The sequence below is a fragment of the Cynocephalus volans genome, chromosome 3 (genome assembly GCF_027409185.1).
Source record: "Cynocephalus volans isolate mCynVol1 chromosome 3, mCynVol1.pri, whole genome shotgun sequence".
NCBI classification, from domain to species: Eukaryota; Metazoa; Chordata; class Mammalia; order Dermoptera; family Cynocephalidae; genus Cynocephalus; species Cynocephalus volans.
This window is the reverse complement of record NC_084462.1, coordinates 86,239,213-86,266,556: the sequence shown is the minus strand read 5'-3', so window position 1 is coordinate 86,266,556 and position 27,344 is coordinate 86,239,213. Positions and strand designations below refer to the sequence as shown.

The 27,344-nt window shown below is 37.2% G+C and overlaps 1 protein-coding gene across 5 annotated transcripts in view; it reads right to left on the bottom strand.

The window, feature by feature from the left end:
- MYO5A (myosin VA) overlaps window positions 1-27,344 on the bottom strand; it is a 187,007-nt gene that overhangs the window by 50,367 nt on the left and 109,296 nt on the right. For all 5 annotated transcript variants that reach the window (XR_010022885.1, XM_063088963.1, XM_063088966.1 and 2 more), the window contains exons 12-23: window positions 23,567-23,707; window positions 21,799-21,924; window positions 20,388-20,471; window positions 15,458-15,619; window positions 14,261-14,358; window positions 12,164-12,250; window positions 11,968-12,076; window positions 9,426-9,637; window positions 8,358-8,514; window positions 4,774-5,013; window positions 3,545-3,793; window positions 1,257-1,350 (exon numbers count right to left, since the gene is read on the bottom strand). Coding sequence is in view for 4 of the 5 variants with exons in the window: in XM_063088963.1 (XP_062945033.1) it covers window positions 1,257-1,350; window positions 3,545-3,793; window positions 4,774-5,013; window positions 8,358-8,514; window positions 9,426-9,637; window positions 11,968-12,076; window positions 12,164-12,250; window positions 14,261-14,358; window positions 15,458-15,619; window positions 20,388-20,471; window positions 21,799-21,924; window positions 23,567-23,707 (1,759 nt within the window). In the remaining variant the exon portion in view is untranslated. The remainder of the gene's footprint in view (window positions 1-1,256; window positions 1,351-3,544; window positions 3,794-4,773; window positions 5,014-8,357; window positions 8,515-9,425; window positions 9,638-11,967; window positions 12,077-12,163; window positions 12,251-14,260; window positions 14,359-15,457; window positions 15,620-20,387; window positions 20,472-21,798; window positions 21,925-23,566; window positions 23,708-27,344) is intronic.

Sequence of the window (27,344 nt, the reverse complement as noted above, 5' to 3'; positions counted from 1 at the left end):
AGAAATTTTCCCTAGGCAAATCCATTGTTAATTCTTTGTTCTTACAGTTCAATTTCAAATAACATTTTATATTTTCCTAGAAGTAGTCTCATCATTCTGGGTCCTTCCACTACATTCTGCATACTAGCAGCCTTCTTTCGAGATCTTCAATGACTCTGTTTTCTACCTCCCCTCTTAATTTTCCTTTCTGGCTTCTTTTCTTCACCTTTTCCCTTAGTTATGGTCATCAATTCCAGGTTTCCTTCTCTTTCCTTTATAACACCCCCTTTAACTGGGAGAGAAAGGGCAGTGTGGGGAAAAGCACAGAGGCTCTCTTACCACCATAGTTTTAATGGGTACCTTCATGCTCATTTCTTATTTTCTCTCTAATTTTCAATCTGGATTTGCTTTCAAAACACCTCCATCCTGAGGCCCTAGGTGACATCCAAAACTTAACACCCTACAAATTGATTTCATTAATGTGCTTCATAAACTAGTACTTTTCCCCCTCACTTTCCTTATTACTAATAACACACTATTATTATTTTCATATCTCATCTTAAAACTTTAGAGCATTTTTGTCTTTTTTGAATACCACATCAAAAATAACATTCTGTTGATTATTTTCATATAATATATCCTCATGCCACTTCATCTCTTCCATTTCCATCACTAATTACTGTATTTAGATCTATATCTTTTTATTCTTTGTTTTTATATATGTGGATTCCTTGTAAATTATCACCATTCTAATCTACCCCACAAACAGCACATAGAATGAATGTCCACATCTAGTTAGTTCTCTATTAAAAAAATTAGAATTCTATTTTTTAGTTTGGTGGCAAAGAATGGTCGATCTTAGGAAAATAACATCTATTGGTTTAGTAAAAATAAACAAATAAAAACAAGACACACAGACTACACACATATACATATACATATAAGCTCAATAATTCTTACTAAGTCAATAGGAATCCTATAAGCCATAGCTGATAAATCGTACATGCAGAACAAATTAATTTTTTAAAAAGTTACCTATGACATTGAATATGAGTTCACATTTATACAGAGAAACCAGATTTACAAGTTCATCAACTAATTCAAACAAAATATTTGAAGCTCTTGCCTCCTAGAACTTTGTAAATTACTGATGACAGCCTCAACTTTTAAAAATATTTAAGCTGTAAGCAATGTTATAATTCATAAAATAATGTCACTTATAAAACTTTGGTGTGAGGTTGGTAGGCTGTAATAGTTTGGACTCACATGAGCCTTACCTGTCATCTCCTTAGCCTGCTCCACAATAAGGTGATTGAGGGCCTCTTTTTCCTGCTTCAACAAAGTATTTTCTTCCTTCAGATTTGATACCAGCTATAAAATAAAACAATAAACTGAAATGGCTGCAGAAGACAGAGGAAGCCCAATTACTAAGTATAATGACCACACGGCAGTCACTCCTTGCTCCTGCCATCTCTGTGCCCAAGTCTTTGCCTGGTTAAGTCTTGTCATCCTTCAGACTTGGCTAAAGCCTTACCCACTCCAGAAAGCCTTCCTGGAAACCCCGTCCAATTAGATATCTTTTCTCTGGGCTACTACAAGACCCTGTATATACCTCCTTACAGCCTTTATAAATGATTTACTTTTCTGTCTTCCTGACTAGAAGTTCCTAGAGGACAAGGATGGTGGTGGCGGTTGTTTTACTTTATACCTTGCACATGTGGCAACTGCCTTGGCACTTAGTAATAAGCATTTGCTCTTGAAGCAATGATACTACCTTCTCAGCTCAACCTCCTAATACAAAGCTTACGTGTACCCACGATTCAAGTGAAGAGATTAAGGAGGTTAAGAAGGATATAAGGGCTTTTTAAGTTTAGGAAATTCAGTGAAAACGTTCTGATGCTTGTTGCTGTCTTGAGAAAGAGAAATTTCCCTTTCATCTTCTTTTACAGGTTTTGTAAGGTTGAGAATGTCCTTTTATTTCATGTTTAAAAAAGGCTTGACCTTACAACAATGTCAATGTGCTTAATGTCACAGAACTATATACTTAAAAATGGTGAAATGGTAAATTAAATGATAAATTTTGTTATGCATATTTTACCATGATTTTTTTAAAAAGCACTGACCCATAACTCTCCAGTTTTGACTAGATAAGAATTCCTAGGAAACAAAAATCAAAACCATAGGTGACTTTGCAAAGTACATAATTACTTAGTTCATCTTTGGAATAAAATATGTGCTTGTGATGAGTGAAATTTGAATTCATTTCTCTCAGCATACATTCAAGAAACTCTCAAAGAGTTTTAATAATAGCAAAAGGTGGCAGGCAATTCTCTCATGGTGTCAGGGGTTCAGAGACAGAGAAAGAGGGTTCTGTGACTAAGGATCCCTGCAGACCAGGAATGTTAGACAACATTGTGCCACAGCAAAAGTCAGTTCAGAAGGTATCCCTTTTTTTTTCCTTTAAAAAAAAATTATTTTAATTTATCAATATACAACATAGTTGATTTTCGTGTCCCTTTACCAATTCCACCTTTTTCTCCCTCCCTCTCCCCACCACCCCCTATCAACATCATATCTGTTCACTCGTCTTAACAAGATCAAGGAATTGTCGTGGTTATTGTGTCATCTCCCACACCCCCCTGCTATTTCTATATAGAGTCCAGATCTGCTAGAGATATGGGAGGAACTATTTTATTAGGACTCTGAGTATCATGGAAAAATTACAATTTTACTAGCCACACTATCCTACCTGTACTACATCTAAGCTCCTACTGAGGTTTTCACTATATGCTGCTGTTAATATTTAGAAGTCAGTACAGAAAAAGTATCTGAGGATTCTTGCCAGCAGTTACAGGTGACAGTCAACTCTGTTTTTATTTAAAGATGGTAATACCAATAGAATCTTTGAAAATCGATTATTCTTTTCCAGTACTCCTAATGTTGAGGTACTTTTAAAGACGTTTCAATGGTACATCTCATTACTACTTGAGAACCTTAATGTTTTCTGTACTTAATAAAGTTTTGAAATAAGTTAACATATATTTGTATTACTGAAGAACTGATCAATCTGTAAGCATTTTGGGGGAGGAGGATTCTATCTGCATAGCAGCTTTTGGCTGTGATCAATGTGCAGATATTTGGATTTCTCCCATTTGGACTTCTTAACACAGTCTTAATACCAGTTTCCATAAGGATCCCTACTAACAGGTATTAACATTTTATTGTTTGATTTGCTTCTTAATCACATTAACCCTACTGAAGAAACCCTCGGTCCAGACCAACGCATTTTTCAAAAAAAGTGTATAGCAGGTACTTGGCCATTAATTCTCTTCTTAAAATACTGCTATGCCTCTATTCTTATCAGAGTCAAAGGTTCTACTAAAAGACTTACTTCTCTCATTGATTATGTGAGAGAAATGCTTGGGAGATAGTACTAATAAACAGTAATCCAATTAAAATTTGTATTATTCCTTCAATTAAAACCAATATTGAGCCCACCAGATCAAGAAGACAGCACATTTCCTTTGTGTAAAGAGTAGATGGGGATACAGACATTAGTTCCTACCTGCTCTGTTTCTTGTTTGTACCTATCTGCCCGTTCCTCAATGGAATTTTTCTCTGACCGAGTTTGTTCCAGGTCTTTCCGGAGCTTGGCAATTTCTTCCTGCAGACTAAGGACCCGCCCAGTGGCAATCTTAGCTTCCTCTTCACTTAGTTGAAGGCGTTCTAAGTCATTTCGTAGTTTCTCAGTCTCAGAGTTGTATATTCCTTCCAGATTGGTCAGTTTCTCCATGAGGCATTTGTAGTCTTTGTTCTTTAAGCACACACATAAGTAACAATAAGTAAATATGCATCTCATCAAATGTATTTATTGAGAAAACGATGCTAATTCATCACATTCATGCTACATCATCATAGCATTAACATAGTATCTAACCAAAATATTCACCACAGCACTTACAATAACTAATACCCTCTCAGTGACATGAAGAGAGAAGAAAACAGGCACAATTTATTCTGTTTTATATAATGAGCAACATAGATGTGATTTTCTCATAGTCACCTGGTGAGTTTACACAGTAAATTCTTAATTTCCTGATTCTTAATCCAGAAATAAGAGAATCTATACTTGCTTTTGAAAATACACCACAGTGCTAAAAATCATGTACTAGCTAAGTGATGTATAAGAATGATAAAATGGCCCCCAAATCACAAGTTTCTTACAAATTTTTGTTTACTACCTCAAAATTCCCCCTCCCACTCAAAAAATCTTTCTGATGAATTCTATTTCATTTCGATCCCTGTTTTTCTTTGCTCTCGTTAGCATTTATATATTCTTAATTACCTTTACATCATTTGCATGTGCTAAAATGTTACTTAGAACCTATCTCGAAACAATCACTTTTATCTCTGCAAACAGACTGGAAGTTCTTCAGAATCAAGGACATCGTCCTGCTTTGTTTGCCATTTCAATACTAAGAAGCTCATCTGCAGAATGAATTTATACCACAAATGATAATGGTGAAAGAGCTCTGTACAGTATAAAGTACAATATGATTCTCAATCAGAAAGGTTTGGAGTGTTAGTAAATTTGACTGTGTTCCCAGAAATAATTTCCTGCCTTAGTCCGTACAATTGTAATCTAACCTATGAGCTCATCATTATTTCCATGCTCATTACTGTCATTATAGTATTTTTTGCTCACACTGAAGAGTAAAGTCAAGGGGAAACAATATTGATAATAATCCCTGTGGATTTCTTCAGACATGCCCAGGGCTCCTTTTTAAAATATACCTGCTCGTCGACTTTGCGCTGCAGCTGCATGATCTTGTTCTCCATGCCAATGTGGAGCTTCTTATAACGCTCCACAGAGCGAGCCTCGATTTTGAGCTTCTTCAGCTCACGTTTGGCCATCATCCGCCGGAAGCAGCACTGAAGATAGATGATGGCATGCATGCTCCTCTTGTAGTGTGCACGAGCCAGCCAGCCCCGGACCCACTTCTGAATAATGACTGCTTTGTGCTCACGAAGTATCTGCAGGAAGGGATAAGGGCAAGTGATGTCAGACTCTGCAATAGACTCAAGGTTCAACTTTATCAACCTATGTTGGGCTGAGAATCCACACATTACCTAAAGTGAAAGACACAAAAGTTGAAACAACAAAGCATTATGTGGATTATACATATCATGTATATCTAGAGGCACAAAATTATTTTGAAAAGTAGACTTTAGAAGGCAATTTGAGAAACATTAAAATATATATGTTATCTTCACATGTTATATGTATACACTTAGCAGAATATACACTTAGAAACTGTCTAAATAAAAGGCACCAGATTACCAAAAGGAAAACAATTCTAAAAGGAAAAAAAAAATACATTAGGTTTCTGATTAGTGTATGGTTTCTATTAGCAATGGGTGATCCTCTATAAAAGTAACTCTATAAAATTAACAGAACCAGGCACCCTGTGAACTATACGCTGTTAGAATAAAAGATTCACCACCATCTTTACTGTTGATACCACCTCACTATGAACGAGGCTTGTGCATGAGGACAGGGGATATGGCCAGCAAGCTAGTTGTGGAGGCCAGCACTTAGGGTATGTAAACTTTTAAACCGATATATTGACTTCCCCCCCCCCCCAAAACAAAAAGATGACACTATTGTTTGCCATTTGAAAGCATCCCATTCTAGTTAAGATTTTCCATTGCTGTTTCAATGTAGCAGGAATATGCTTATGAGATTCAAAGGTGGGAGAGATGAGGCTTTATTTACAAGGCAAGCTAAAAGTAAGATGTGAAATAAACTAACCTTACTTTTGATTTTGTTACATTTTCTGGAAAAAAAAAATCATGATATTCCCCTAAACTTACAACACAAAATTTTCCTTACAAGATGAACTTCATATCAGCAAAGATCATCAAACAGAGAAACATTTTCTGGGAAAGGTGGAGAAGAAATTCTAGGAAAGGTTAAGCTAGATAGATCTTGAGGTTCTTCTGAATCTATACTATTATGAAATAACTCTTATATGATATTAATAATGTTTAAATGTTAAACACCTGATTAAGCACTTGTTAGTGATTATTACAAATAGACACAATGTATCTCCTATCAAACTTTTAAAATGTACAAATCTCTGAAACCATCTATTCAAGTAGATAGTTAAATAAGATTATAAAATAGAAACTAAAAGAATATTTCCTACTTTTAGTTTATGTACTTAAGAAAAACTATTTAAAAAAATGTGCTATCCTAGAAGATACATGTCAGAAATAAGTGTTACATTTGAAACGATCAAATACAAAATAAATGTAGGTGTTCAGGAGACCTTAATGGTACCTTCAGCCAATTCAGGCCTGCCCTTGTGGCCTTTCTCCTAATGCCAGGGCAACCTTCAGTTTCCCTTAAGTGCAGCTGCTGCATCATGCTGCAGTGAGGTTGGGCGTTCTGGACTGTCACTAAATATCACAATCCTGAGGGAGGCCCTTGTCTTATCCACATGACAAGGAACAACTGGGTAACAGTGATGGCAAACTGAAGGTTTTCAGACTTTAAAACTCAGGCAGAACACAGTGGCAAAGCTATTAATGCTAATGTTCCTATTCCATTTGCTTCTTCTCTCCATGTAACTGAATGCTGGTCCATTTCTGTAGTTTCATTCAAATGGAGACAGTATATATCCATTTTCAATCTCATTTCCATCAGCATGTCAGAGAAATTAAAGAACATATGTACTCCCTTTAAAACCATTCCCCCAAACACCATGAAGGGGAACCCTGGACCTTAAACACAGCTAGGAGCACTAATGGGGTGACTACTGACCTACATGGGAGCAAACCTCTATTCTGACACTCCTGCTATGTCCAGTCACAGTAGGAGTCTGAGCTGGCCAGAGTCTGCTGCTGCTAAACCAATGGCCTCAAAACCCAGTTCTCATGTACCTGAGGACAGTACTGAGGAAAATGGGAAGGTAACTAGTTAGGAGTATTTGAAAAGTCAAGTTTAAAGCTTTTCCATTCCCTGAAATATCATGCTTATGTAGAAAGAGCACAAGACTATAAAGGAGGCACGAGCACTGAAAGGACCTGGAGTAGTTGTCTTCAAATTTTCTTTAAAACACAGCTATTAAATACACTCATTCAAAGTTCATCAGTTTTGCAATTTTTTTGTTGTCTAAAATCACTTCAAAATAAAAAAGTGAAATAAAGAAATAAATAAATAAACTAATAGGGCCAAGTTTACACCCACATACTACCTGTGATTAGAAACCCAGCCCCTAAATCCCCGAATTAATGTTCCTTCTAACAGTGATTCCCACAGAGATCTAATACCCAGATTGCGTATTTCTGGCTTATTAGGAGTATCTGCTATAGGACAGACTCAGAATGCTGCCAAAACGAATGAGATAAAAAAAAAAACCTTTCATCAACTGTCACAGGTGATGATTAAGTTTAATCTGGTGATCCAATATCTACAGAATCATGTTGATTATTGCTAGATATAAAGATTATTTACCAAAAACTTCTGGAGTATCATATCTCAGTGAGTACAAATTTAACCACATTAATCCTCTCCACCATGGTAAATTCTTCCAAGGTCATCTTGTTCTTGGAATAATCTTCTACCCATCTGTCATATATTTTACCTATTCAAAGGTCTTTATATAATCTGAATAATGGGCCCCAAAGATATCAGATCCTAATTACTAGAACCTACAAATGTTAACTTATTTAGAAAAAGGGTCTTTACAGATGTGATTAGGTTAAGGGTTTTGAAATGGGAAGATTATTATGGATTACATGTGTGGGACCTAAATGCCATAATAATTGTTCCTATAAGAGACAGACAGGAGAAGAGAAATCAGACACACAGAGAAGATAATATGAAGGCGGAGGCAGAAACTGAAGTGATGTAGCCATAAGCACAAGGAATGCTGCAGCCACCAGAAGCTGGAAGAGGCAAGGAATGGATTCTCCCCTAGAGCTTCTGGAAGGAATGTAGTATGGCTGACACCTTGACTTTGGCCCAGTGATAATAATTTTCAACTTTTGGCCTCCAGAACTGCAAGATAATAAATTTCTGTTGTTTTAAGCCTCCAAGTTTGTGATAATTTACTATAGCAGCCACAGGAAACTAACACACTCACTTTTTTTCCCATTTACATAGACAAAGGGGAAAAAGGGAGGTGAATTTTTTCCCCCGTGGTCTTGCAAATAAACAGATGTAATTATTTAACATTTTAAAATACATTTCAATTGTTGGTTGTCTTCACACGGTTCCTACATCCACAGTAGTTCCTGATGTACTTTGTATAGATATGGAATTTGATTAATGTTAACAGAATGAATAGACAAAGTTGAAAATAACACCTCACCTTGCGATACCTATTTCTGGCCAAGTAGCCACGCAAATAAGACTGAAGAACAATAGTGGCAGCTCGTCTAATCTTGTACCTCCTGTAGACCACATACATGCGCCAGTACTTCTGAATGATGGTTGCTGCTTTGGTTCTACGTAGAAACTTAGCGTAGCTGGTCAGAGAAAATAGTGGTGTATTATCAGTAATCAGAAAAATGCAGAAATACATTTTAGGAAACTTAAGAGTGTCAATGTCTTAGACATAATGAGTAGGTAGCACCTCCACTGGATTATTCTAATAATGTGCACATTAAATCAACATTTATATTTACTAATAACTACATTTGTATAGCAATTTATAGTTTCCAAAAATATTTTTGCATTCATGATATCATTTGAGCCTTCCCTAACCCTGAAAAGTGGGATGGCCCATATTGCTGAATTTTACAATAAAGAAAGTTCATAAAGGTTCATTCTTTCTAAGACAGGGCTTATTACTCCAGGCTGTCTTCTTTACATGGCAGACCCATGTACAGAGTATTCCCATGCTTACTTATCACCAGCTTTCTTAGATCTATGCATCGTTAATGTACCATACTTTTCTGGATCTATCCGTTTAAGTTCTTAATCATTAATTTATTTCTACTTATATGTCTAAATTAAAATTATCCCAATAAGTAATCACACTGAAGTGTAATTCTCTTCCAGACTTTTTAGTTAATTGCTCTCAAAAACTCCTCAAAGGAGTCATTATTAACTAGCTCATATTCATGACTGTTTTAATTGTCACATGATTTCTTCAAGCCACATATGAAAGTATAAAAAAAAGAAAATTCTGAGGACCCGAATAAGCAGTAATTTATAATTATTTGAAGAAGAATCTGAATCATTCATAAGGCTAAGTGAAATTTTATTCTATTTAGCTGTCTTAGGAGTTAATTTGTTAAGCTCTTGAAGGGATGAGGTGTTGTCTTTTTGGATAGAGTGTCCACTCATAACTGTCCCAGGTTAAACAATGAATTAAATGGGCACCCCAATCTTAGGGGCCCGTGCACAAGAGTATACAGGTTCCCAAGAGACCTACCATCGAGCCTGGTAGCCTCGCACATATCTCTGCACAGTGACGGCAGCCTTCCGCATGCGTAGGTACTTCTTCCTCAGCAGCCACCCTCGGATTGTCTTCTGGATCCGGATACAGGCAGCCCTCAGCTTGTCTGCCCTCAATTTTTCTAGATAGGCCACTTGACCAGCACGGAAAAAGATCTTTGTCTTACCAAACTGGTATTTGTCCTTGTCCTATTTTTTGAAGAAATTGTATACTCAGAAATAATGATCATATAAATGAAATTTAAAAGAGAAAAAAAAAATGGCTAAAAGCAGAATCAGTAAAGGGATGAATCTATTAGCTAAAACTTGGGCTATATCACAATTAACTAATGGAGCCAGATTTTTGATCCTACGCAAATTGAGCAATAGAAGGGATTTTAAGGAAAACTGTAGTGCAAGAATTATTTTCCAGAATTATTCTACCTGAAATTATTATCTGAGGCCCAAAACTTGGTTGTGAGTTATAGGCAGCTATTATTTGCTCGTTTGTATTTTAAACATCTCAAGGAAATGGAGATGCTGACACTCCCTCTGACTGACCCAGGCTGTAACGTTTACATCAGGCTGTATATTCCATGAGAAAGCTGAAGGGACAAAAACACCAGCATGAAGAATAAGGCAGGAAGAAACACACACAAAATAAAACTTAAAAAACAAAAATCCCTGGGTATTCACATTAAAAGTTTCTAAATAGTTATCTCTTGGCTTTATCAAAAGTATCTGAAAACAAACAAAACCCTATAAATGTGTTTAAAATTCTTCTACAAATTTCAAACCCATTTCACAAAAATACAAGGGTACATCAAAAAGTTCGTGGAAAAATAGAATTAAAAATCTTTCTGTGAACTTTTTGAAGTACCGTCATATAATCATTTATAGTGTCCATTGATTCTTCAGCATTGACTTTTCAAACTTGAGCAGTAAACCCAATTATGCATGCTAATTTTGGTCTATCACATTGTGATTTACCTTATCTAGATGTATGCAAATTATTAACCATTCTTGTATCAAAAGAAGAGTGGAATTTACATATAATAATCACTACTGGGATCTGAAATTCTAAGCCAATACACAGAAAATCACTTTTCTCTATAAGCAGATATTTCCTATCTCCTACATAAAACCAGAAAATCAGAAACCTCCACATATATCTAAAAAATATAAAATTACGTCAACTTAAATCAATAAAGTTTACATAGGAACCCTAACTAGAAAGTGGTTTCCTAGTCAACCACCCCCCATCTAGTGGCCTCTTCCACCTAATTCCCTCCAAAGCCCGGGTCCAGGCCTGGAGTGGTCTGGGTGAAGAGGCCAGGCATCAGTCTCTACTTTCTGCTCTTCATTCCCATTGGAACCCAGGTTAGAAAGGAGTTGTGCCAAACTCAAAAAGCACCATATTTTTTTCACATTACTAAGAAAGTGTCTTAGCTCTTTCAAAGAAAAAAATATTATCAAAGAAAAGGTATTACATTTAGTTAGTAATTATGAGCTACTAATTATGACTAATTACCTCAAAGTGAGGTAATCCATTCAGACTAGTATCAAACAAATGAAAATATTTTTAAAAAAATCTTTCATGAATCTTAAATTCTCCAAGACCTAGATCAGTGGTTCTCAAAATGTAGTCTTCACACAGCATCAGTATCAACTGGGAACTTGTTAGAAATGCAAATTATTGGGTCCATCCCAGACCCACTGAATCAGAAATTCTGGGGGTGGGGCCTAGCAATCTGTTTTAACAAGCCCTCCAGGTGATTTTGATGCACAATATAGTTTTAGAACTCTCTGGCCTGGCATGCAGGACTCTCTGTAATGCCAACCTACATTTCCTAAGCATTTCTCTACTTCTACTGCCCCATACAAAAATCTTACACTGCAAAAAACTACTTTACTGTGTTCTGAGCAAACCTATGCCTTCCTACTTCTTCATGCCTTGCTCCCTCTTAGAATATTCTCCTTCTGTTTTATACAATCTTACCCATTCTTCAGGGCCTGACTCAAAACATACTTCTTTCATGAAATTTTTCCTCTCTCCCATAGGTGGGTGTGGCTTTGCCTTGCTTTGATTTCTTATCCCACTCACTCAGCATCTGATATAGACATTAAGGTATACTTATCTTTAAAATGCATTACTTTGCAATATAGACTATATTACCTAAGTGCAAGACATTTTTTAAAAAATCACAGAGCATCTAGCCTGGTGTCTTCCATAAGTAAGTAAGTACTAGGTAAATTTTTATTAATAATGATCAAATTCTAAAAAGAGTGTGTCTCAAGTCTGGCTTCAGGTCTCACAATTCTGTTTCTGGATAGTGGACCATCATCCTCTCTAGTTTTAACATCTTAAACACAGGGAGCCTCGACCTCCAAGACAGTGTGCTCCCTCGCTCCCCACCCCCACCAAATAATCTGGAGTAGTGATATTTTACATGGAAGTTCCCAGGGCTTCCAAAGGTCAGAACCACAAAACTTTTGGCTAATATCTGTTCAGATAAAGGTAAATGAAAAATCTTTCTCACCAGTATCAGTTTCTCTAACACATTCTTGCATGTTTGTTTTCTGTCACTCAGCACGTCTTTTTGCTTCATTAGGACACGGTAGCGGCTGAAAAATTCTTGGTAAGTCCACCTTTAAAAGGAAAAGCATGTCAGCTTATTCAAAGAAATAGGAACCTCTCCCATTAGGTTCCCTGTATTTGAAAAATGCCAGGCTGACCGTGAGGGGAAACCCGCCGCGCTAATTCGGATGGTTTCCAGGACACCGCACGCTCTCAGTTGCTGCACCGCCCTCTTCTCATCAAACCTATGCATAAAAATGAAAGTCTTTAATGCACAAGAACCTACCTGTAGCCACAAATCACTCTCCTCAGTCAGGTTTCAAATTCTTTTTAAAAAAGCCAAAGGATAAATCAGAAAAGAAAGCATTCAAAAGTTGGAGCAGTGATCAAAATGGAAAATTCCATGAGAGTGTGGAGGAGACAATTAGCAGTAAAAATAAAGAGCCATAAACATTACCTATGGTTCAGACCACAAGCTGATAAGAAAGTCTATTGAACATATTAAAAACAACACAAAATTCCTCTGCACTTTGCCCATACTCATCAAATGGCTTGGCCTGACTAGAAGTTCTGAGAATTTATTAGCTCATCACACCTAGCTTCCCTGGAATAAAGGCTGGCCAGCCATGGAGATTTCTCTAACAGGAAGGACAAGTTAATTTTTTATAAAAATTATTGGTGTTCTAGAAGCTATTTAATGTGCACATGCTAAGCATTTATAGTGTCTCCATCAATGAGAAATGTTTTGATTTTATATTACATTATATATTTATTTCACTCTAAGCACATTGCATCTTAAAGTTAAATTGACGCTAAAAGAATAAGTAGAAAGGTCTCCCTCCCACCAAGTGACCACTCCTATTACTCCCACAGTTAAGCTCTGAGCGATCCATCTAAGCCTTGTCCTGTGCTATCTTCTCAGGTGTTCCATTGGTGGGAGATGGGGTTGGCTGATGGAAGGTCATGGTGCTTATGGCTGCCCAAGAGGGCAGCCCAGGGCATGGGAACTTCTTCCTGCTTCTCACTTCCTCCAGAGAGGGCTTCTGGATGATGAGGAGGATAGAAGGATGGCAATCTTTTAGAAATGCCCTCCAGTCTAAGGCAGAATCTCCACAGAGGAGGACTGGCAGGGGAGCAGGGGTACCAGCACTCACACTGTGGAGTGGGAATGGGAGTTATTACAACCTTTAGTAAAAGTGCCTGGTCTTTGACCCACAAAGTTCACTTCTAGAAGTATATTATCCTAAGGAAATTTTTGGCAAAAGATGTTTATTACAGCATTACCTAAATGGCTATCAATAGGGAATAAATTAAATAAATTATGGTATGTCTATAACAATGGGATACTCTTCAGCCATTAAAATGATGATGTGGTTATTTATTTACTAATACAGAAAGGGTCCACATCTATTAAGTTAAAAGCAGAGACAAAACAACAATTAGAGCATGAGCCCCTCCCCTTTGTTAGCTGTTCCACCTCCCCTTGCACCCCTACCATGTACAGCAGGGAAGAAAGGAAGGGATGTTGGTTAGTTAAGAATAATCTATGCCAGGTTATACCAGTTCTCTCTCTGGGTATGATGGATGCTTTTTCATTTATTTTTATACTATTCTTTATTTCCTGAAAATTGTGTTTACAATGTACATGTATTATTTTTAAAATTAGAGGGCCGACCCCGTGGGGCACTCGGGAGAGTGCAGCACTGGGAGCGCAGCAGCGCTCCTGCCGCGGGTTTGGATCCTATATAGGAATGACCGGTGCGCTCACTGGCTGAGCGCGGTGCGGCCGGTCACACACACACAAAAAAAAAATTAGAGAAATATTTCCGTTTTGGAAAAAACCTCCAAAAAGATTCATTCTCCCCTCATACATGGTATTTGAAGTTGAATGAAATGTTGGTAAGAGTAGAAATTTTCTGATTTTCAACAGTTGAAAAGTAGCAGGTAAGCCTTCGCTAAGCAGCTTTATCCCAAATTGACAAAAAGCCAGAAAGATCTTGAACTGAGGTAAAGTCAAAACAGAAAGTGGAACTAGAAATGCTTGGCTTACCTAAACTTTTCAAATTCTCAGAAAGCTTAACTGTTAATTCGTTCTCACATTCTCAAAAGGGAACAAAAACTGAAAAAATTCTATTAACTAATAGTTTTCCACTCTAAGATATGAAGATTTACTTAAGTATTTTATTCTTTATGTTGGGTTGACAATCCTTATGAGATATGGACACTTTTTTATTCAGTAGTTGAGAAATACTTACGTGAATGGGAACTTGAAGTCATTAGGCTTAATACAGCGCACATAGTGAGGGGTAGTGGCATTGAGGGTCTCCATAAGCAGGTGAAGGGAGTTTCGGAACTGCATGAAAAAGGACGAAAAGGGGCATCAATGTTTTGTCAAAAGCCAAAGATGATGTAAAACAACTTACAATTCTCTTTTTATGACACTAACAGAGATAACTTGCCACCTAAAAACTTGACCCATCTTCAGAAAGAGAGCTGCTATTAAACAAGAATGCTAGGACTTTTGGTTAAAATTTGCCTAAACTTTACCATTTACATGCTTACTCTGCTAAATATACATTTGCTCTCCTCCCACACCTCTTCCCACTCCTTTTTAATATAGGTTTCTGTAGCTTCCTGTTGTGAGCTCAGTCATATGTGACTAACAATATAACCTCACTTTAAGGCCATTTAGACTGGCTGGTTAGCCCACTCGGTTAGAGCATGGTGCTACCAAGGTCAAGGGCTCGGATCCCATACCAGCCAGCTGCCCCCCCCCCAAAAAAACCCAGAAGAATAATATGAATATTAATAAAGTTAGAAATTTTGTTGAAAAAAGTAGCAGATGACTTAAAAGAGTATAGAAAATGAGTGGGAGAATGGGAGGACAGCCAGAGAGGGCTTACCATTAGGGACATGGGATCAGGAATAGAGGCTGTGGACCTGTGTCAGGCCCTGTTCCTATCTACTTGGGGCACAATGTCCCATGCACAGGAAAACAAGCTGACTAGCACTCAGTCTCCCATCCAAAGCCCCCACCCCTTGTTCAGGCCCTAAGCATGTGTGTAACGTTCACACTCCCCACAGAGTCTAAGACATGAAAGAAATAAGAGGGCACTGTTCTCACACTGAAGGAGCTCACTGATGCTCTGTACAAATCCAGAGACACAAGAACTAGAGAACAGAACAAATACAGCAGTGATCTGAGAGAGATAATATGCACTAGAAGAACTAAGATGTGGGGAAAATTACTTTGAGAAAGGCTTACACAGAATGACGGGTCTAAAGCTGGGTGGAAAGAAGTATGAGTGGATGGTGTTACATGCTCCCAACAGTGGAAGCTCTAGCCTCTCCTCACCTGAGGATCTCTCCTGGGAGGCTGAAGGAGGAAGACCTGAGGCTTCAGGTGAGCCAGAGGGGAAGGAGCGCAGCAGCAGCTGACTCCTGGAACTCACCTGGTGTCCCACTGTTTTCTTGTGCTCTTTGGCTGTCTGGCCTGGCCTGCCTTTGGTGGGCTTTGCAGGAATGCGGGTGAGGGGCATGCGCCCTGAAGAAGTGGCTGAGGTTGGACTGATGGTTTTCTCATCATCTTGAAATAGTTCTGGTAGCATCTTAAACTGAATCAGAAATAGTAAAAGGAAACTACACTCTAAGCCCAAACTTCAATGTAAACCTCAGAAGAAACATTATGAGGATTTTCAATAAATAGTGACTCTCTTCCCTAAGTAACCCTGTCAGAGTCACATTCCAAGAATAATAAAAATCTGTGTTAGGAGCCAAAAATATGAGAGAAAAGTGAGATAAATGTTACAAAAATATAGATGGAATATGTAATAATTCTATAATCATGTTTAGGGGAAAACAAAATCAACACTATTGTACCCAGACTTTAAAACCTAATCCAAAGGAAATGGCCACTTTAAACACATCACTGGTTTTGAACTGTAATTATTTTATGAGCAAAATATTACTTGAAAGTTCTATCTTATTACCCCACTTCCACCAAATGGTTTATCAACAGGTGGACAAAAACACTAGTCCAAGTTTGCACGTTATCAAGTGCTTACTCACCTGTTTCATCTCTCTACCCGCTAACTCAAGTGCAGAGCACTAACTCAAAAATATCACTGAAAATCTCAGCAGGAAGTGTGTCATGAACTAGTTCTACAATATTATAAGATTAAAAAAAATCACGAATTAATAATTTTTAGAAAATAATTTGTACTGTAGGAAAAAGAAGTAAAAAAAACCCCTGCCCTTATCTCGTAAGCTCTTATATTTGTCTTCAAGGGATTTATAACTTGATTGCATGATTCCTGTAATCAATTTCATATTCTATCAGGTTAGCAATATGAAAGACTGTTAAAAGGTCTGGTACTTAATAAGTGGGTGAATGTTATTAGACAATGTGTTTGGGAGAAATTTTATGAAACAGAAGAGACGTCAAACTCATCCTCAGCAACACCTTGATATATGTACATACCTTTACAACAGTGCCACATCCCTTATAAGTAAAATCAATCCTATAAGTCAAGTTATATTTGCAACTACCAATTAATGCTAGGCTATTCAAGATAGGCCATGTACTCCTCAATCTTATCTTTAATATCTTATTACCAAACAAACTGCTGGCTCTATATTAGCAGTTGTCTAAACTTTGTCTTCCTCTTCTGTGTGAAATGGTGAATAGAGCTGAGCTGCAATATCACATTCACCAGTAGGTACTAAAATTTAATTTAATATCTACAATATCTACCAGAAAACAGCTTAGTTTCAGAGTTCAGAATATATACATATACACACGTACACACACACACGTGTGTGTGTGTGGCTTCTTCTCCACACAGATTGACTTTTCCTAAAAAAAAAAAAAAAAAGTACATTTCACCTGTCTGTCTGTCTCTATCTATCTATCTGTCTGTCTGTCTGTCTATCTATCTATCATCTATCTGATGGCTGACCACTACAGGTATCCAAACCCTTGACCTTGATGTTATCAGCACCGCACTCTAATCAAGTGAGCTAACAGGCCAGCCATAAAAGAGTACATTTTAAATTGCTGTATCAAAACTGTTCCATAATTTCTTCTTTAGTCAGTGTTCCTGCCTCTTCACAGCCATTTTCCCCAGACTTCTTTCCTGACTCCTCCTCTGGCCAGCCTTTAAAAGTTGGAATGCCTATAGACTCTGGCGTCAGCTCTACTCTTTTTTATCTACATGTTGTCACTAGGCAATCTCATTCAGGCTCATAGCTTTAAATACCATCTAATTTTAAGGACTACCAAGTCTCTATTGGCTGCTCTGATTTTCCCAGACCTGCTGACTTCATTTCCAACTTCCTATATGACATGTTCACTTGGCTATCTAATTGCCATCTCAAGCAAAACATGTCTAAAACAGAACTCTTGAATCTTTCCCCCACAGTCTGATCTACTAGTCTTCACCTCAATAAATGGCACCACCATCCATGTAGTACCTCAGGCGAAAAATTCAGAAGTCAGCCTCAGTTTCTCCCTTTCTCTCACTTTCCATGTCCAATCCATCAACAAGACCTGTCAACTCAACCCACAAATTGTATGCCATCTCCACTGCTACAATCTAAGTATTTCAGTCCATGCTCTTTCCTCTACATTACTACTGCCAATCTCCACCCACCCCAAATATATCTCCACACAGCAGCATATCATCTTCAACTGAAAACCTTCCCGACTTTCCACTACAACAGGGAAAATATCCAGATCCTTTATCAAGTTTGCAAGGCCCTCCCTCTAGGAAGTGGCCCCATTCCACTCATCCTTCATGTCCTATTCACCTACCATGCTCTAGCCACACTGGCCTTCTTTTGGACCTCGAACACAACCACCTATTCAGTCTCAGCTCTCCTCACTTGCTCTTCCCCTTGCTTTGCTGTTTCCCATTTTCAGGTTTCAGCCTAAATGTCATTTTCTTAGGGAGGCCTTCTCTGACTACCCCAGCTAATGTAGCACCTCACCCCTGCGACAGCTTAGTCACTCTCTAGCTTGGTACTGTTTCACTTTCTTTACAAAATTTACTACTTTATGATGTGATATTATCTCACTATTTGATTAAGTGGTTATTACCTAACTTCATAAGTGCAGGAACCTCTATCTGTCTCATTTACCTGGTCTCCAATTTTCTTAAATTGTTAATTAAAAAACTTATCCATTCCCTGCTGACTGGAATGCCAGCTTTAAAGATAGGTAGATAAATAGAGAGATAAGTATACTTGCCTGGACATTACATCTTGTTTCTTTGATCTATCTCTCTGTTCTTAAGACAGAGATGTGGATTGCTTAAGACTGAACTTATATGTCTAGTAAACAGCATAAAAGAAAACAGTAGAATCCAAGTAATAACCTCATGAAGATGTGGTAAATAAACACCACTACCACCACCATTATTCCCCAAGAAGTTTTCATACATGAAGCACTGTTCTAAGGGCTTAATACAACCTATTTAATTCTTATAACAATGCCATAAAGTAGATACTATCATGATTCTATTTTATAGATGAGAGATCTGAGGCATAAACTCAGTAGTTAAACTGTGCTTCTCCTCATCAATCAGCAATATAGAAAGTGGGGGTTAAAACTTATTTTAATGGTAGTTGGTAGAGTTGAAATTTACTAGTATTTAGTTGAGTAGCAATTCATTTATGTACTTCCTGATAAGAGATGTGGCAACAGATTTCTTTATGGTGGAAAAACATAAATTAATATACCTTCTGTTAAGTTTTTAATTCCTTTTCAAGTTGTAAGTTTGGCTAGGCTTCAAAAAAAGACAAAACACAAACAGACCCCCACTGTATTAACACACAAAGAATTCTTTTCAAAATACATAACACAAATATTAATCTTTTAATACTAGTACTTCCAAGAGAACAAATTAACCCTGTTATACTTGCTTCCTATCAGGTTACAGAGAAATTATAAAGTTTATACCCCCAGTTGGGTTTCTGCAAAGCAGGGAAAGCCTTTAAGCTATATTAGGTAAATCACACACTGTCCCCCCTACAACTGCAACAATGCTACACAGACTGGCAGTCACTCCAAATGATTCATTAGAAAGCATAGCTAACTTTTGATGATTAAGGACATACTAGCCAATCAGGAAAATTAAGTCAGAATAAAGACCCAACTGATTATGTGTGCCTTGAGAATAAGAATCTGTGAATGTTCTATTTAAGCTAAATTATTTTAGCAAAGTATAACACTAGAATTTCATAGTTCTTATCACTATTCATAAATCAAAATAATCAAAATATTTAAATAATACTAGGGATTGGCACTGTGAGAATTTTCTCCTACACGCCAATATAAAGCATTAATGCCTAGTGCCTGTTTAAGGAAAAAAATGACTTTTTCTATAAACACTTTGACTCATTGTGTTCTGAAGGTTAAAACTGAAATTTGATCTTTACGCGATCTTAATATTACCCTAGTAATTGAAAGTAAGTTTTTATTCCAAAAGAAAGGAAGAAAAGAAAATGTTTATATACTATTCCACTGAAGTTAAAAGGATTCTCTTAGAATAAACCAGAAATACAAAGAGTGCCAGTTAGTAATCTAGAAGTGTTCACATGAAGATTTCTACTTCTTAATTGAATATCTGAATATTCATTTGGCTGAAATAAGTAACTGGCTTCCTGGTTTGCTCCCTGTGTAAAGAGCAGGAGCCACATTTCCCTCCCCATCCTTTCTGTAGGCAGAGGTGTGAATCCACCCAACAATCAATGTGGTGGAGCCATCATAGTTTTCTGGCAACTGAAATATTCTTTTCCCACTGGAAAGTTGTGTTTCTAGTATCTATGCCTAAGAAAAATAATTTTGAAGTGCTTTGGGTCACACCTGGAACTGCACTCAATGATGACCCAGAGGTCAATCTCCATCTGGATGGAGTGCATAGGGCCATGTTTCGAGCACATCCCTTCAGTGAAATAGCAGAAGAACTTTCTCTTATAGTCACTCACAAAGGCACAATAAAGTCTAGAACCACTGTGGAGGCAATAATTTCACATAAAACTGAAAGAAAACTTTGTACAGTGGTTAAGAGCACAGACTCTGAGAAAGATAACCTAGGTTTTAATTTGGCTTGAAAACTCACTAGCCACGAAGTATTTGTGCCTCAGTTGCCTCAACTGTAAAATGAGAATAATGATAATACCACATCATTATAAGGATTAGATGAGTTAACATTTGTAAGGCATTTAAAACAGGACCTAACATGTAGTATTACATATCTGATAAATTAAAAGCTAAAAGACTGATTTCATTAGAAAAAAATTATTATTGTTAAAAAGCTAATGCTTAAATAAGTAACATTTTACTGAAAATATCCTAATTAGAGTAAGCCTATCCATGGTTACCTTGCTTGATTTAAGAACTTTAATTTGTTCTTCAAAAACAGTGTCTTTATTCTTTTCCAGAAAGCCTTCACACTGGTATTCCACCTGAAAATACATGGAAAAATATCTCCTTAACTGATAAAACTTTTGAATAGATATTATCATCAACAACAATACTTAGGCTCAGGCTATATAACCAGCTCTCAGCAAAGCAGTATCAGCAATCTTTTCTAAGAAACCAGTACCACTCCTGGTAAGGAGTATGTTAACTCCAGAATAAAACTTTTAAATATTGTTTTTCCTCTGGAACAGTGGTAGTGCTGATTAACTGTGGTCTAAAATATCTTCCCAATTCATGGGTATACAGACTCATAAGAAGTTGATCCTATTTTCTCATGCTGGCCAAAGAGAGCTCTTCCAAGGATAACCCAACATATCTCCTTCTAATCTAGTTCAACATGCAGCAGAGTTAAGTTTCTTCTTGGGAGAGAAGACATTAAAGCGGGAGAGAGCAGCAGAAGTAACAAATGGCTGTCTGTTGGGCAGAGGTGAAAAGCTGACAGTGGATGGAGGTGGAGGCTGGGGAAATAGTGCATTACTTGGTAAAGTGGAACTACTTGAGAATGAACTACTTCTCTTCTAAAACCCCAGCAACTTCCTCCATCTGCCACTCAAGGGGCTCGCCCTACCTACAGTTATTCCCAAAACAGGATTAAAGCAGACTCAGGAAGTCCTCAATCCCCGAAGGGGACTCTAGGAAGCTCACCCCAGAAGCCTATCCCACAACTTCCTTGAAATACAGTCTCATGGCTCCTGATTTGCTAAGTATACCACAGAATTTGTGAAGCCACAAGTCAGCACGCCTTGTTAGTAGAGACCCCGTGAATCAATCACAGAGGGTAACAGAAGTCCATATCTCTATTCTGAAACCCTTGGGATCAGCTATGCTTTAGAATAACTAGAAACACTCAGATTTTTCAGGTGTTTAGAGATGTAGTATGTACATATACCATTTTTAAATACCTCTAGCAGAGTCTAAAGCAGCAATCTTTAATCAAACACATTAATATTTCTACATTGAAATATGTAAATATCCAGCCTAACTAGGATAAAGACTATAAATAACCTCATGTTAGTTCAGGTTAAGAGATCATAGTTAGCCACTAAATGAGGTATACAAATACTTTTGGTTCTAAGAGTTTCCGGGATTTCAGAATGATATAGATAGAGGATTGTAGACCCATATTTGTTTCATATATATATATGAAAGGAAGAGAAAACCAACAGGCCAATGCTGAAGATTGCTTTTCCTATTAAGGCCCTAAAGAATGCAAGCACAAGCAAAAAAAAAAAGATACCCCTTACCTATTGATTTTTTTTTCTTCGTTTAACCTAAGTATTCAAAAAGAAAAAAGATATAAAGCTTCCTTACTTTGTCAGCAAAATGCTGGATGATGAAAGCTTTGTTTGACAGACGGGGCTTTTCAAAGAGCGCACATTTGTTCAAATGTGTGTTGTACAATTTTTGGGCCCAAGTGTCATCTGTGCCTTTTGGCATCTACATTAAGGGAAATTAAAGAAAGAAAAAAAGAAAACAAGGTGAATATGGAGACTCTGCTGATGCATCAGCTGCAAAGAGACCATTTTGAGGCTTTACCCAACAACTTTTATGTACAATTTAGGAACTGATTCCTTCTACATTTCTCTCTTAGAGGTCAAAAACTAATTACTAATGAGGAGCATGATGGAGCCCTTCCCATAAGCAACCCAGCCCAACTTTGGGTGACTCAATCAGCCTCTGCCAGGAGTCATTACATAAATCTTTGATCTGCTTTTAAAACAACAGAAGCCTCACAAGTTAAAGATGGAATATCATGGCTGTAACATACGTTTTAAAAATTTTGCTAAATAAAGGTTACATTTGCACATAGTGAAATATTTATATAATTCAGAAAGGTATAAAATGGAGAGTAGCCTCCTCTCACCATTTCTCCCACCTTCATTATCTTTCCCTGTCTTTTAAGGCAGGTAGATGAATGGGATCATTCTATACACTCCTTGCATTTTTAAATTTTTCTTAATAATAGCATTCTTTTATTTATGGCCACTAGGTTGTTACTGATTTTTTGTTATTATGAAAATGGCCACTGTTTTCTTCTTATATGTATATACTTTGGATACTTTTGTAAGAACATTCATAGGTTGATTCCCAACAGTGCCACTCCTGGATCAAAGGGTATATGTATTTATAATTCTGATAAATGTTGTTAAATTTCCTCTAAAATATATTATATAAATTCACACCCTTCGTCAAGAGTATATGTGCAGTATTCATTTACTATTATCAAATGAATCATAACAAGTTCAAACTTGCCTATTTGATAGGTAAAAAGTTGTATGCCATTTTCCCTTGGCTTTGCATTTTTTTAAGTCTCAAATGAGGTTAAACACCTTTTCATTACATGCATTCTTTTGTGTGTGTGTGTTTGTAGTTGGCTGGGTACAAGGATTGTACCCTGGACACTGGTGTTACCAGCACCATGCTCTAACCAACTGAGCTAACCGGTAAGCCCTACATGCATTAATACTGTAGGATATCTGGATACCTAGAAGAATCAACCTGTGATAGCTTGTAACATGGCATATAAACTAAAGAGAAATTAAGAGAAAAGATAGATTATTTGCCTAAGATTACTCAGTTAGTGGCAAAGCTGGAGATCAAATATTTTTTCCAACATGCTACATCTTCAACTATTAAAGCTAAAGCTCCATCCCTATCCTTTATGACAGTAATAAAGAATAATTAATTAATTTAAAAATTATGGCTATTTAGAACTATTCAAAATATCTTTTGCACAATTGCTTGCATTTCTTTAAATATATCCTACCATTGAACAAGAAGTACTAAATATAAGCAAATTGAAAACAACAGTGGCTAAAATTGGTAGTAATAATATCTAATGTCAGTTTTTCACATAATTTAGAATCAGCTGCAAAGAGAAGGGAAATTTTCCTAGCTTAACTTGTAATTAGAATCCTTGGGGTCTAATGGCTCTTCAAAATGAAAGTTAGAGTGACCCTCAATTGTTGCCACAATGACAGCTCATGGTATACTAATGAATTTCTGCTTGAACCCACTTATCTTCTGAACTTGATACATCTATTTTGATAGATGAAGTATACCAGAAAATCATACTTACCTTGCATTCCTCATCCAGTAAATCTAGAACACCCAGTTTAGATTCTATAAGATTAATACAAGGCTGATTATCATAAAAATCTATGAGTGTCCATGGAATTTGCTCCTTCATATATTCTTCTTGTTCTAATTTAAAGACATGCTTAAATGAAAATAAAAAAGCAATCATTACTGGATCATTATCATAAAGATTGTACTCAAGAAACAATGTTTACATAAAACATTAGGAGGATACCAACAGAATTCGAGATAGTCCATGGCTTCCAGCAACAAAAATCTTATGGGAGAAGCATGGTTTACACAGAGAAAGCAAATAAAAACTACAGACATTAAAATCTGGCTGTAGAGGATTCTTGGTGAACAAGTAAATCTAGGTATGTAAATGTTTTAAATAGCTGACAAATGTAGGAGTTTTTGTGATTTTTTGATTATGTATATTTCCAAAACTGCACTATACACTTTTAGCGTCATAAATTATTGCACAGTGCTGCTAATAACATGGAACACAGGAATGCCTTACCTGGTATTAAACAACTATGCAGAGTGGATGCCCCCCAGACTACTGAAGAGTACTGGGCAATGCTTTCAGCATAACAAAGTAGTTCTCCTAAGGAGAATGGTGCTGAAATTCATGTGCCTCAGAATTAGACAACAGTTGGTCTTCTGTGTCTGCCTTGATTATTCTCCACAATCAGGGGATCTATGGTTCACTTTTCTGGAGTGTGCAAACAGCTGCAACCACTACCAATCCATTGCTATTTCTGCTAAAGGCTTCAGCCCCTGTCCTCACCATTGCTTCTAATCTTCATTCACTCATTTAAAGCTAAAATATGTACTGATTACTATGTGCCCATCACTACACATGGTCAACAACAAAGACATGGACTCTGCCCTCATGGAGTCTGGAAACTAGTGGGAGAAGCAGACAGATATCAAATAATCACAAAGAATTTAATTACAAACTGTAATAATATTACAAAGGAAAATGATGCAAGCTATGGAAGCAAGAATCCTCATCTAGTTTGGATACAGAGTGGTCAGGATAAGCTTCCCTGAGGTAGGACTGTGTGATCTGAGCTCTGAAGATGAGTGGGAGCTAAGCTAGTCAAGATGGGAAGGGTAATCCAACCACTGCTGCTGTTTCTGCTTCAGGCCGCTGCCCCAGATAATACAGCTTGACACCAACAACTTCTAGTCTCTAGATGCTAATATCTACTACTTAGGGGTTTCTGCTTTCCTCTACTTGTTTCTTCTGTTTCCTTTGGTCCTCTCACACATCTTGCTATTTTTCAGGGAAGATTAGTCCTTTGTGGCTATGACCTAATAGCACATATTTTCTAGGGCCCCAAGCCCCATGAAACTTAGATGCCACCCTTCCTGACTTCAAAATATGCTATAAAGCTATAGTAATCCAAACAGCATGGTATTGTCATAAAAACAAACAAATTGACCAATATAACAGAAGAGAGAGTCCCAAAATAAAACCATGCATTTACAGATAACTGATTTTCAACAAAGGTGACAAAAATATACAGTGGGGAAAGAATAGTCTCTTCAACAAATGGTGCTGAGAAAACTGGATATCTACACGCGGATATCTTCTAGACCCCTATCTCTCACCACACACAAAAATCAACTCAAAATGGATCAAACACCTTAATTTAAGACCCCAAACTATGAAACTACTAGAGGAAAACATAGGGGAAATGCTACATAAAATGGGAGTGGGCAGTGCTTTTTTGAGAGAGACTACAAAGGCACAGGCAACTAAAGCAAAAATATACAAATGGGACTACATCAAACTTAAAAGCTTCTGCACAGCAAGGGCCACTATCAACAAAGTGAAGAGACAACTTACAGAATGGGAGAAAGTATTTGCAAACTACACATCAGACAAGGGGCTAATATCCAGAATATATAAGGAACTTAACAGCAAAAAAAAAAAACAATAACCTAATTAAAAAACAGGCAAATGACCAGTACAGACACTTCTTAAAAGAAGACATACAAATGGCCAACAGGCACATGAAAAAGTGCTCAATGTCACTAATTATCAGGAAAATGTAAATTAAAACCACAATGAGATATCATCTCAGTCCAGTAAGAATGGCTATTACCAACAAGACAAAAAAATAACAAATGCTGGAGAGGATGAGTAAAAAAAGGAACTCTTCTACATTGCTGGTGGGAGTGTAAACTGGTAGAACCACTGTGGAAAACAGTATGCAGGTTCCTCACATAACTGAAAATAGATCTAACCCTATGACCCAGCTATCCCACTACTGGGTATATACACAAAAGAAATGAAATCAATATATCAAAAAGACACGTGCACTCCCATGTTCATCACAGCACGACTCACAATAGCCAAGGGATGGAATCAACCTAATTATACATCAACAGATGAATGGATAAAAAAACTGGTATATAAATGCAGTGGAATACTACTCACCCATTAAAAAATGATATCCTATCATTTGCAACATGGATGGAACTAGAAAACATCATATTAAGTGAAGTAAAGTCAGACACAAAAAGACATATAGTGCCTGATATCACTCATATGTGCAAGGCCAGGAGGATGGGAGGAGAAGTGGTGGACTAATGGGTAAAATTATGTTATCTACCTTAAGTGAATCACTGTGCAACACATGCATGTACTGAAACAACACACTGTACCCCACTAATATGTACCAGTAAATGTTAAAATGTTTTGAATAAAAAAAGAGAGAGAGAGAGAGAGAGAGAGACTTAGATGCCACTGAGATTTCCAGTACTTACTCTCCTCACACACCTGGAACTTTCCCACTTTATTCTATACTTCTTGTAATGCTACTCTTGGCTCATTTGCAGCATTTACAGTCTAATCAGCTGTAATAAGCATTAGTGAAAAAATGGTCATCGTATGAATATTTATATCATGCTAATTAAAAAGAAAATTTCTTCTGTTCTTTTGATTAGTGAGTAGGCAAATAGGGCACATATGTCAGCAGGATGCCCTCATGGATGGTACCAATATCTTCCAAAACAATGAGCTCTGGCTTTTAAAAATTTCATTAATTTATATGCAGTCTCCACACTGACAACAGAAGCACTGCTCTAGACTTTAAATAGAGCTTATTTCTCACATGTCTCTATACCTAGTTTGGAAAAGTCCATGAGGTCTCAGAAATTTTGAATGCTCAATTGTCAAAGAATGTGGGCACGAGGTTCAATATGGCAAGAGATCCTTAGTCAATACAGTAATGCCTCCAAGCACTAAATATGCCAATCAGTTTCTCATGCCAACTGCCCCAGCTCAGGGAGCAGCCCTATGCAGCCAAGTCTCTTACTGTGAGACTCCATGTTCCTAGTCATAGCTGATTAAATAAAGCAAGTGTGAGTATATGAGGGCACTTGATTGCTAGGGACCTCTGATGAAAAAAGTGAACAAGGTTAATCAGCTTCTCTCTCTCAGGTTTCTGAACTGGGAGAAATGAAACAATCAGGCAGTTAGCTGTGGGAGCTGAAGCTGAAAGAAGCCAAGATGAATGAGAGAGCTAAGCGAGATAAGTGGATGGGAAGAGCACTCCAATCACTGCTGGTTCATAGGAAGTCTAAAGAGTGAGGAAGTAGAATCCCTGAGGTAGAGAAAATATATACAGATTAGAAGGAAAGAATATGCTATCTGATAGTAGGAGGGAGTGGGGTAGTTATGCAGAGAGGGGCTAACATACAATATGAGACAGAGGTGTGTGTGAAGAGAGAGGGAAGAAACAGGTGGATAGAGACAGCAGAAA